Below are 12,932 nucleotides of genomic sequence, written 5' to 3' on the forward strand. Positions count from 1 at the left end.
TAACGTCTCATCCGAAAGACAGTACCTCCAACAGCGCAGCACTCCCACGAGGGGCTGTATGGCCTATTCTTGCTCCTATTTCTTATGTTCTTAACAGTGACTCCATTTCAACAATAATTAATTGGCTGCAAAGCACTTTGGGACATCCTGAGAATGTATAAGGTGCCACATAGATGCAAATTCAGTATGTCTCTCTGTTATATAAACGTATTTGATAATTTGAGCTACTTTTCCTTTTCTCCCTCAGTACTTGGAGTTGAGGTTCAATCGGGTGGTTCGTGTTGCCGCTACAATTATGTATATGCTACAGACCGTAAGAATCCACAATTGTTGAAATTCAGCAGATACATTTATATTCATATTTTGTATTAGACAAAGTACAGTTAAATTGATTTTTTTTTAAATCTTCAGATTCTCTACACAGGAGTTGTGGTTTATGCACCAGCTCTGGCACTGAATCAAGGTAAGTCCAATGAAATTGTAATTATTGAACATTCTGGCATCATTTCAAGTTTAGTGCCATAATAAGTTCCAGTAATCCAACATCTAAATCCGTTACTGTTTGCTGTGAGAATAATTGCCTACATGTTTACTTAAACAGCAACAGTGACTGCATTTCAAACTAATTATTTTTATCTGCAGTCATGTTGGACATCACAAGAGGCACAATAATGTGTTATATGAATGGCCGTTCTTTCTTTAATGATGATCTTTAATCTACATATGTAGTGTTGTGGCCATTTCCACTGTAACAGTAACCTGTATTTTCTAGTACAGGTTGAACTTCCCTTATCTGGAACCCTCGGGACCTGGCCTGTTCTGTTTCAGGGATTTTTCTGGATGTGGGGTGGTCACATTAAATTGGATGGTACAGGTACTGAGCAAAGGGATATTGGGGCTGGCTGGCTTGGGGTTGGGAGTGTGGCAGAGATCATGGGGGGGCAGTGGATCGCAGGGTCAGGCCAGAAATTGTGGGAGTCGGCAGCGAGGTAGGACTTCAATTTGTTCATGTCAGAGTTCTACGCATTCACCATCCGGTGGCCGGGAATGGTTCTGCATGAGGGGTGGTTTTGGATTAGGAAGTTCTGGATAAGTGAGGTTCAACCTGTATTGATTAATGCTCAGGAACTAGCAATATAATTCCAGTATGTCAAGTTCTAACGTTACAACTAGAGTGTCTCAACCCTGGTATCATCTTGTTAATCCACGCTGTACGTTGTGTATAGCTTATAGTCCTTTCTATAATGGGATGTCCAAAACTTTGCACAGTACTCTACCTGAGGTCTAACCATTGCCTTGTATAAATTTATCAATATCTTTTTACCCTTTTGCACCATGGCCCTATTTGTAAAGCTTTATATGGTTTATCTACTTGCACTCAACACTTGCAAGGAATTATGTATTTGAACCCACCCCCCGGAACTCTCTGTTTTTCCACACCCCTCAGCATCATTCCATTTAGCATCTACTTATATTCCTTGGTTTTGCTCCCAAAATGCATTCTCACTTGCATCTAGCAGCCACCTGTCTCCGCAATCCTCTGTAATGATCATCTTGATATAATATTTATGTTCCTTAAGTTCTTCTCATTGGCAACACCCCAGCTTTTGCATGATTATAAAAGTTCAATATCATGATTTCTATTCCCAAGTCCAAATCAACTATAGTGGACCCAACATCGTCCACTTCTGACATTTCTTCAATCTGAGAAATACCCATCAACCTATCCATCAGGCTGCTAAATTTCCTTTGACACCACACACCTGATTTTTTGTTACAAACCTTCTGGAAGACAACCTATTAAAAAGACGTCTAAAATCCATATGCACTACATCTATTGTATTCTCTTTGTTTATACAATGAACCAGCTCTTCAAAATACTCTGACACATTTGTCAAAAATAACTTGCCATAACAAACCCATGCTGACTGTCCTTGATTACACCTCATGTATTTTAAAATGCTAAAATAATTGTAACACAAATTATGAGTTTGCCCACAACTGGCATTAGACTAACTGATTTATAGTTGCCCAGTTTATGCTCCTCCCCTTTATTGATCAGAGGTGCCTAATTGGCTGCCCTCCAGACCCTCAGCATGTTTTGCATGTCTATTCTTATCTCCTTTCCACAGGATGCATGCCATCAGGTTCCACCGACTTATCAATCTTAAGTTCTGCTAATTTTATTTAGAAACAATTCATTTTGAAACAATTGTTCCGCGATAAAGGTATTGTCTCTGTTGTTTCTTACATGCTGATAAGCTAAAAGAACACGATACATCACCTTTCTTTAAAACAAATCCTTTTCTAAGTTATCTCTAACAATTATTCCGCACCCTGCTGAAATAAATCTACATTGTCATTTTTACTATTCTAAAACCTGCTGTAACATATTTATTTATTATCTTTGATGTATCTTCATCTTCCATAACCAAATTCTGCCCTTCATTCCTGAGTGATCCTATCCTCTCTTTAATTAATCTTTCACTTTTACTCACCTTACTATTTCCTTTTGTATTATTGGATGATCTTTTGTCATAGTCCCTTATAATCTTACTTTGCATGTTTATGTTCTGAAGAGTTTTTTTTATACTGTGCTAAAAATTGAGAGATATCTATCTCGAGATAGAGGGGCCTAAATTCAGGGTCCCAAAGAAACCTGTTACTGTCCGTTTGCGGTGGTCATGCGGCGGAATCCCGTGGCCGCCGCTCTGGGGTCAACTGACCAACCAGACCTAAATCCAGGTCGGGGGATTTTTTGGGCCTGGACCTAATTTCGTCCGATTCTGATGACCGGTGTAAGTGCGCCATCAGAATGCGCATCGCTGCATTTCCTCACATTAAAAATGGACCCACCAAAATTCCGGTTGAAAAATCGATCCCCCGCTGCACGTACCCCCAACAACTTTCTGTGTAGGTGCACCTTCTCCACACTGAGTGTGGCCCGGCGGCCCTTCAAGGGGAGGGCCCACTGCAACGGCCGCCAGGTATTTACTTTTGCTGGCCGACTTCCCGATCAACAGGCGTTGGCCCGGCCAAAACCCACCCTGGTGGTTCAGTGGCTGAAGTTCTAAAATGACAGAATCTCTCCCCTTTAACGGAGGGGAGAGAGCGTGGTGACGCACACGCGCTGTGACATCACCACTATTCCAACACTGATTGACAACGGCGGAGTCCCAGTTCGACCCATATTCAGCCCCTCAGCCGACCTTTCAGTCTGTGTCCCGCCCCTACTATGATAGATATCCTGTGGAACTTTGAAAAAATGTCAAAGTCCTGAAAATTGCTCTTCCGACTGCATCATGGAGCCGTGTGGTAAGTACAGAAAAATAATCATGGGTACTCCAGCTTTCTTGCGCTACTGAATTTCAGCTCCAGAGTTTTAAAATGGGAGAGCAGGTAGAAAAGGCTATAAAAAGGCAAATGTGATTAACATAGAAAAATAGATGCAGGAGTCGGCCATTCGGCCCTTCGAGCCTGCACCGCCATTCAATAAGATCATCGCTAATCATTCCTTCAGTACGCCTTTCCTGCTTTCTCTCCATAGCCCTTGATCCCTTAACCGTAACGGCCATATCTAACTCCCTCTTGAATATATCCAGTGAACTGGCATCAACAACTCTCTGCGACAGGGAATTCCACAGGATAACAACTCTCTGAGTGAAGAAGTTTCTCCTCATCTCAGACCTAAATGGCCTACCCCTTATCCTTAGGCTATGTTCCCTGGTTCTGGACTTCCCCAACATCGGGAACATTCTTCCCGCATCTAACCTGTCCAGTCCCGTCAGAATCTTATATGTTTCTATGAGATCCCCTCTCATCCTTCTAAACTCCAGTGAATAAAGGCCCAGTTGATCCAATCTTTCTCATATGACAGCCCAGCCATCCCTGGAATCAGCCTGGTGAACCTTCGCTGCACTCCCTCAATAGCAAGAACATCCTTCCTCAGATTAGGAGACCAAAACTGAACACAATATTCCAGGTGAGGCCTCACTAAGGCCCTGTACAACTGCAGTAAGACCTCCCTGATTCTATATTCAAATCCCCTAGCTGTGAAGGCCAACATGCCATTTGCCTTCTTTACCGCCTGCTGTACCTGCATGCCCCCTTTCAGTGACTGATGAACCATGACACCCAGGTCTCATTGCACCTCCCCTTTTCCTAACCTGCCGCCATTCAGATAATATTCTGCCTTCGTGCTTTTGCCACCAAAGTGGATAACCTCACATTTATCCACATTATACTGCATCTGCCCACTCTCCTAACCTGTCCAAACCACCCTGCAGCCTCTTAGCATCCTCCTCACAGCTCACACTGCCACCCAGTTTAGTGTCATCTGCAAACTTGGAGATATTACACTCTATTCCTTCATCCAAATCGTTAATGTATATTGTAAAGAACTGGGGTCCCAGCACTGAGCCCTGCGGCACTCCACTTGCCATTCTGAAAAGGACCCGTTTATCCCGACTGTCTGCTTCCTATCTGCCAACCAGTTCCCTATCCACGTCAGTATATTACCCACAATACCATGTGCTTTGACTTAGCACAACAATCTCTTGTGCGGTACCTTGTCAAAAGCCTTCTGAATGTCCAAATACACCACATCCACTGGTTCTCCCTTGTCCACTCTGCGAGTTACATCCACAAAAAATTCCAGAAGATTCGTCAAACATGATTTCCCTTTCATAAATCCATGCTGACTTGATCCGATCCTGTCACCGCTTTCCAAATGCGCTGCTATTTCGTCCTTCATGATCGATTCCAACATTTTCCCCACTACTGATGTCAAGCTAACCGGTCTATAATTACCCGTTTTCTCTCTCCCCCCTTTTTTAAAAAGTGGTGTTACCTTCGCTACCCTCCAGTCCATGGGAACTGATCCAGAGTCGATAGACTGTTGGAAAATTGATCACCAATGCATCCGCTATTTCTAGGGCCACTTCCTTGAGCACTCTGGGATGTAGACTATCAAGCCCCGGGGATTTATCGGCCTTCAATCCCATCAATTTCCCTAACACAAATTCCCGCCTAATAAGGATATCCTTCAGTTCCTCCTTCTCACTAGACCCACTGTCCCCTAGAACCTTCGGAAGGTTATTTCTATCTTCCTTCGTGAAGATACAAATTGGTCTGCCATTTCTTTGTTCCCCATTATAATTTCACCTGAATCTGACTGCAAGTGACCTACGTTTGTCTTTACTAATCTTTTTCTCTTCACATATTTATAAAAGCTTTTGCAGTCAGTTTTTATATTCCCTGCAAGCTTCCGCTCGTACTCTAGTTTCCCCCTCTGAATTAAACCTTTGGTCCTCCTCTGTTGAATTCTAAATTTCTCCCAGTCCTCAGGTTTGTTGCTTTTTCTAGCCAATTTATATGCCTCTTCCTTGGCTTTAACACTATCGTTAATTTCCTTTGCTAGCCACGGTTGAGCCACCTTCCCAGTTTTATTTTTACTCCAGACAGGGATGTACATTTGCTGAAGTTCATCCATGTGATCTTTAAATGTTTGCCATTGCTTATCCACCGTCAACCCTTTTAGTAGCATTTGCCAGTCTATTCTAGCCAATTCACTCCTCAGACCGTCGAAGTTACCTTTCCTTAAGTTCAGGACCCTAGTTTCCGAATTAATTTTGTCACTCTCCATCTTAATAAGGAATTCTACCATATTATGGTCACCTTTCCCCAAGGGGCCTTGCACAACAAGATTGCTAATTAGTTCCTTCTCATTACACAATATCCAGTCCAGGATGGTTGGTTCCTCGACATATTGGTCTAGAAAACCATCCCTAATACACTCCAGGAAATCCTCCTCCACCGCATTGCTACTAGTTAGGTTAGCCCAATCAATGTGTAGATTAAAGTCGCCCATGATTACTGCTGTACCTTTATTGCACACATCCCTTATTTCTTGCTTGATGCTGTCCCCAACCTCACTACTACTATTTGGTGGTCTATACACAACACCCACGAGTGTTTTCAGCCCTTTGGTATTCCGCAGCTCTACCCATACCGATTCCACATCATCCAGGCTAATGTCCTTCCTTACAATTGCATTGATTTCATCTTTAACCAGCAACGCCACCCTGCCTCCTTTTCCTTTCTGTCTATCCTTCCTAAATGCTGAATACCCTTGGATGTTGAGTTCCCAGCCTTGGTCCCCCTGGAGCCATATCTCCGTGATGCCAATCACATCGTATCCATTAACTGCTATCTGCGCAGTTAATTCATCCACCTTATTCCGAATACTCCTCGCATTGAGGGACAGAGCCTTCAGGCTTGTTTTTTTAACACACTTTGCCCCTTTTTTGTTTTTTGCCTTGGGTTTCTCTGCCCTCCACTTTTACTATTCTCCTTTCTATATTTTGCTTCTGCCTCCTTTTTATTTCCCTCTGTCTCCCTGCATAGGTTCCCATCCCCCTGCCATATTAGTTTAACTCCTCCCCAACAGTACTAGCAAACACTCTCCCTAGGATATTGGTTCCGGTCCTGCCCAGGTGCAGACCGTCCGGTTTGTACTGGTCCCACCTCCCCCAGAACCGGTTCCAATGTCCCAGGAATTTGAATTGCTCCCTTCTGCACCACTCCTCAAGCCACGTGTTTATCTGAGCTATCTTGCGATTCCTACTCTGACTAGCATGTGGCACAGGTAGCAATCCTGAGATTACTACCTTTGAGGTCCTACTTTTTAATTTAGCTCCGAGCTCCCTAAATTCGCCTCGTAGGACCTCATCCCATTTTTACCTATGTCATTGGTACCTATATGCACCACGACAACTGGCTGTTCACCCTCCCTTTTCAGAATGTCCTGCACCCGCACCGAGACATCCTTGCACCAGGGAGGCAACATACAATCCTAGAGTCTCGGTTGCTGCCGCAGAAACACCTATCTATTCCCCTTACAATTGAATCCCCTATCACTATCGCTCTCCCACTCTTCTTCCTGCCCTCCTGTGCAGCAGAGCCAGCCACGTGCCATGAACTTGGCTGCTGCTGCTCCCCCCTGATGAGTCATCTCCCTCAACAGTACTCAAAGCGGCGTATCTGTTTTGCAAGGGGATGACCTCAGGGAATCCCTGCACTACCTTCCTTGCACTGCTCTTCCTGTTGATCTTCCATTCCCTATCTGGCTGTGTACCCTTTACCTGCGGTAAGACCAACGCGCTACACATGCTATTCACGTCATTCTCAGCATCGTGGATGCTCCAGAGTGAATCCACCTTCAGCTCCAATTCCGCAACCCGGTCAGTCAGGAGCTGGAGGTGGATACACTTTCCGCACACGTAGTCGTCAGGGACACCAAGGTGTCTCTGATTTCCCACATAGTACAAGAGGAGCATAACACGTGTCCGAGCTCTCCTGCCATGACTCAACCCTTAGATACACTTAAATTGGCAACAACAGTGCTAAAGGTTACTTACCGATATAGAAAAGAAAAAATAAAAGCTACTTACCAATCACCAGCCCATCATTTACCCCCTTGGCTGTGACGTCACCTTTCTATTTCTTTCTACTTATTTTTTGCCCTCTCACTGTAACTGCACCGGCTGGCCTTTTGTAGGCCTCTCGCCGACCCTGGACTCACGTCTCTCCGACGCACCTCCCGACGCCTCTCGTGGCCTTTTGTAGGCCTCTCGCCGACCCCGGACTCACATCTCTCCGATGCATCTCCCGACGCCTCTCGTGGCCTTTTGTAGACAATACAGAGTATCATTAGTGCAAAAGTCAAAAAAGGATGTTGAATTTGTACAAAAGTTTGGTTCGGCCACATATGCAATATTGCACGTGGTTCTGCATACTCCGGTAACAGAAGATTAAAGCTGCAGAAAGGGTGCAGTGAAAATTCACCAGTGCTATCCCAGGAATGAGAGGTTATAGTTATTAACAAGTGCTCAAAAACAATCGAGCTTTTCCCACTGGAATACAGAAGGTTAAAGAGGAAGCAAATACAGATTTTCAAAGTGGTGGAAGGTTGTGAGAGAGTAAACAGCAACAATTTTTATCGTTAGTTGGATGAATGGGGAGATGAATTCAAGGTTATCACTTGAAGAATGAGTGGGGAAGTTATAAAATAAATATTTTCAAACGGAGTTGTGAGAACATCGATTGCTTTGTCACACATATCCATTTACACAGAAAGAACTGACCTTGAATTATCCCCCAGCCTCCCAAGCTCCTCCACCATCAGACACCCCCATGCAAAGTCCCCCGGGATTGGACCCCCCCCCTGGATTGTGAACCACTTCCCAGGGCCAGGGATCTGACTTCCCCTGGGAATGGACTCCCCGGGGTTGTCAGGGGTGAGACCCCCTCCAGGTTTTTGGATCGGACCCCCCAGGATCAGACCCACTGCCCCCGGGGTCGGCAATCCGACTCCCCAGGATCAGACCTGCCTCCAGCGTCGTGGATTGGACCCCCCAGGGTTGTGGTTCAGCTCCATGCCACCTTCTTGTGGTCAGGGATCGCACCACCAACCCCCCCACCCCTTCCCCCAAGGTCTTGGATCAGACTCCCCAGAATCAGACCCTCTGTCCCCAGGTCGGGAGTCAGATCCCCCTTCCTGGATCGGACCACATCTCCCTTACCACCTCCGGATCAGACCTACCTGCTTCTGTGGCCTGCTCCTGTGACCTGCTCTGGAGTCCTCCCCACTGGACTGGAAGCCAAGCCTGTCAATCTGGCTGGCTTCCAGGCGGAGAACCTGTCAATGTTAATGTTAAAAGATCAACGATGTGAAGTTAAAACTCCACAGCATGCAGGGAATCCCGCACTTCTAGGTTTCCCTGGAACTAGGGGGTATAGCTTCAGAATAAGGGGCTGCCCATTTAAAATTGAGATGAAGAGGAATTTCTTCTCTCAGAGGGTCATAAATCTGTGGAATTCTCTGCCTCAGAGAGCTATGGAGGCTGGGTCATTGAATATATTTAAGGTGGATGTCATATATTCAACTGTCATTGTAACCCATGTATAAGCTGACCTGAGTTGTACAGCTTGAGAACACTGACCACAGGGGGCGAACTTGTGGGAAACACTCCTAACCTGGACTTTCCGGTATAAAAGGGGAAGCTCCACCCACCGTCTGCCTCTTCAGTTCTTTGTAATAAAGGTAACTGGTCACAGAGTGACCTTCTCTCAAGTATAGGCCTCGTGTGCATTTGTACTGTATAGTAAGGACATATCATTGACGACGGGAAACTGGGATTTAAACTACGCGAGCATGGCCACTAGCAGCACCGAAGAGAGGTACTGTGTTGGTGATGATTGGGACAACTTTATTGAGAGACTACAGCAAAGTTTTGTCACTAAGGAATGGTTGGGACAGGATTCGGCTGACAAATGCAGGCTCATCTCCTGACGGTTTGTGGATCCAGAACGTACTCCTTGATGAAGGACCTTCTAGCGCCAGAGAAGCCGGCGGACAAGATGTTTGAAGAGCTCAGTAAGTTGATCGGGGAACACCTTAAACCAGCAAGCAGCATGCACATGGCGAGACACAGGTTTTAACATACCGGCGGCGAGAAGAGCAAATCGTTCCAGACTTCATGGCAGATCTCCGGCGACTGGCGAGCCTATGTAAGTTCCCAGATGCACGCAGAGTGGAGATGCTGCGAGACTTTTTTTATTGAGGGCATCGGGCACGCTGAGGATTTCAGGAAACTGATTGAGACCAAAGACATGACCTTGGAAGCGGCAGCTCTGATAGCCCAGACAATTATCTCAGGGGAGGAAGAGACCATAATGATTTATGGCAAAAATCTTGGCTCAAATGCGGCAAACGACCAGGGAGTCAACATTGTTAACGCAACACACAGTTCTCTAGACTGACAAGGGCAATCAGACATGCCCCAGCATGTAGTCGAACCCAAAGGGGGAAGTAAACAGAGACAATGGCTAGCTGAACGGTGATTCATGGCTTCGCAATGGACAATGCGGCCAGTAATGGCGCCATCAACACCTATTAATGGTGCGCTTGAGGACAGTTACAGAGACAGTCAGAGATGATCAACTGGTAATGGACCTTTTGTTTCCAACAATGGGGCTTTCAGCTCACGCTGGAGGTATGGAGGCAAACACCCAGCCAGAGCTTGCAGGTATCAGCAATATACCTGCAGAAACTGCAACATCAGCGGTCACTTGGCGCGTATGTGCAGGAAGCCTGCAGCCAGGTTGATGTACGAGGAGGACGGGCCCGATGTAAGCTCCACAGGGCCAAATGAATACTGGGGGAAATTGCTGGAAGCTGAAGTTCAGCGAGTTCATGTGGAGCACATATACAGTTCATATACCAGGACGCCACCGATAATGATGAAAGTGCTCCTCAATGGCATCCCAGTATTAATGGAGCTGGACAAGGGGGCCAGCCAGTCCCTGATGAGTATCAAACTGTTCAAAAGGTTGTGGGTGTCCAAGGCCAGGACGCCAAAATTATTGCCGATTGACGCACAGCTACGGACATATACAAAGGAGATCATTCCGGTGCTAGGCAGCGCCACGGTAGTCGTGACCCACAAAGATTCGGAGAACAGGTTGCCACTCTAGATTGTCCCGGGGGACGGTCTCGCACTACTGGGAAGGAGTTGGCTTGCTTACATGAACTGGAAATGGGGCGATGTCAATGCAATTTCTTCTGTGGAGCGAGTATCATGCTCACAGGTCCTGGACAAATTTGACTCATTATTTCAACACGGCATCGGCACTTTCATGGGAACCAAGGTAGCGATTCACATAAACCCGGTCGCCAGGCCAGTACACAACAAGGTCAGAGCGGTGCCTTACGTGATGCGGGAAAAGATAAAATGCGAATTGGACCGCCTGCTGAGGGAAGGCGTCATCTCGTCAGTCGAATTCAGTGACTGGGTGAGCCCGATCGTGCCGGTGCTCAAGGCGGATGGGTCGGTTAGGATTTGTGGCGATTACAAGGTCACCATCAATTAGGTGTCACTCCAAGACCAATACCCGCTACCGAGAGCGGAGGACCTCTTTGCGACGCTATCCGGTGGCAAACTTTTTTCAAAATTGGACCTGACCTTAGCTTACATGACCCAGGAGCTGGCGAGTGAGTTGAAGAAGCTGATCACCATCACAACACACAAGGGGTTGTTTGAGTACAACAGATGTCCGTTCGGGATTCGTTCGGCCTCCGCGATCTTTCAGCGAAATATGGAAAGCCTCCTCAAGTCGATTCCAAGGACGGTGGTTTTTCAAGACGACATCCTCATCACGATACTGAAGAACACGTCCACAACCTGGAGGAGGTGCTACGTAGACTGGACGAGGAAGGGCTGCGACTAAAAAAGGCGAAGTGCATCTTCTTAGCTCTAGAGGTAGAATTCCTGGGGAGCAGGGTAGCAGCAGACGGGATCAGACCTACTGCATCCAAAACGGAAGTGATCCAGAGAGCACCAAGACCCCGTAACACGATGGAGCTGCGCTCATTCCTGGGGCTCCTGAACTATTTTGGCAAATATCTTCCCAAATTGAGCACGCTGTTAGAGCTGCTACACGTGCTCCTACGCAAAGGTCGCGATTGGATCTGGGGGGACAGCCAAGAAAGGGCTTTTGATAGAGCACGCAATTTGTTATGCTCCAACAAACTGTTAACGTTATATGACCCATGTAAGAAACTAGTTTTAACGTGTGATGCATCGTCCTATGGTGTCGGGTGTGTGTTGCAGCATGTGAATGCCAATGGTCAGTTGCAGCCGATAGCTTCCACCTCCAGAAGTCTGTCCCAGGCAGAAAGGGGCTACGGGATGGTAGAAAAGGAAGCGCTAGCATGTGTATATGCAGTAAAAAACATGCACCAGTACCTGTTGGCAGGAAATTTGAGCTGGAGATGAATCACAAACCACTAATGTCCCTTTTGGCCAACAAGGCGGCCATAAATGCGAATGCATCAGCGCGCATACAGAAGTGGGCACTTACGTTAGCCGCCTACGACTACACAATTCGGCAGAGACTGGGCACTGAAAACTGTGCCGATGCTCTCAGCAGGCTACCACTAGCCACCACTGAGGGGGTAGCTGAGCATGATGCTGAGATGGTCATGGCTGTTGAATCTTTCAAAAGCGAAGGCTCACCTGTGACAGCTCGTCAGATTAAAGTCTGGACAAATAAAGACCTGCTACTGGCTTTAGTTAAGAAATGTGTCCTGAATGGGGACCAGGCAGTCACTAAAGGGGCATTCCCTGACGAGTTTAAATCATTTCATAGAAAACATAGAAACATAGAAAATAGGTGCAGGAGTAGGCCATTCGGCCCTTCTAGCCTGCACCGCCATTCAATGAGTTCATGGCTGAACATTCAACTTCAGTACCCCATTCCTGCTTTCTCGCCATACCCCTTGATCCCCCTAGCAGTAAGGACCTCATCTAACTCCTTTTTGAATATATTTAGTGAATTGGCCTCAACAACTTTCTGTGGTAGAGAATTCCACAGGTTCACCACTCTCTGGGTGAAGAAGTTCCTCCGCATCTCGGTCCTAAATGGCTTACCCCTTATCCTTAGACTGTGACCCCTGGTTCTGGACTTCCCCAACATTGGGAACATTCTTACTGCATCTAACCTGTCTAACCCCGTCAGAATTTTATATGTTTCTATGAGGTCCCCTCTCATTCTTCTGAACTCCAGTGAATACAAGCCCAGTTGATCCAGTCTTTCTTGATAGGTCAGTCCCGCCATCCCGGGAATCAGTCTGGTGAACCTTCGCTGCACTCCCTCAATAGCAAGAATGTCCTTCCTCAGGTTAGGAGACCAAAACTGTACACAATACTCCAGGTGTGGCCTCACCAATGCCCTGTACAACTGTAGCAACACCTCCCTGCCCCTGTACTCAAATCCCCTTGCTATGAAGGCCAACATGCCATTTGCTTTCTTAACCGCCTGCTGCACCTGCATGCCAACCTTCAATGACTGATGTACCATGACACCCAGGT

The 12,932-nt window shown here is 46.5% G+C and overlaps 1 protein-coding gene across 1 annotated transcript in view; it reads left to right on the forward strand.

Moving 5' to 3' along the window:
- slc5a12 (solute carrier family 5 member 12) overlaps positions 1–12,932 on the forward strand; it is a 66,067-nt gene that overhangs the window by 12,472 nt on the left and 40,663 nt on the right. Inside the window, exons 2-3 of the mRNA XM_070898755.1 lie at positions 248–313; positions 412–463. Coding sequence (XP_070754856.1) covers positions 248–313; positions 412–463 — 118 coding nt within the window. The remainder of the gene's footprint in view (positions 1–247; positions 314–411; positions 464–12,932) is intronic.

Source organism: Pristiophorus japonicus, chromosome 14, assembly GCF_044704955.1.
Source record: "Pristiophorus japonicus isolate sPriJap1 chromosome 14, sPriJap1.hap1, whole genome shotgun sequence".
NCBI lineage: Eukaryota > Metazoa > Chordata > Chondrichthyes > Pristiophoridae > Pristiophorus > Pristiophorus japonicus.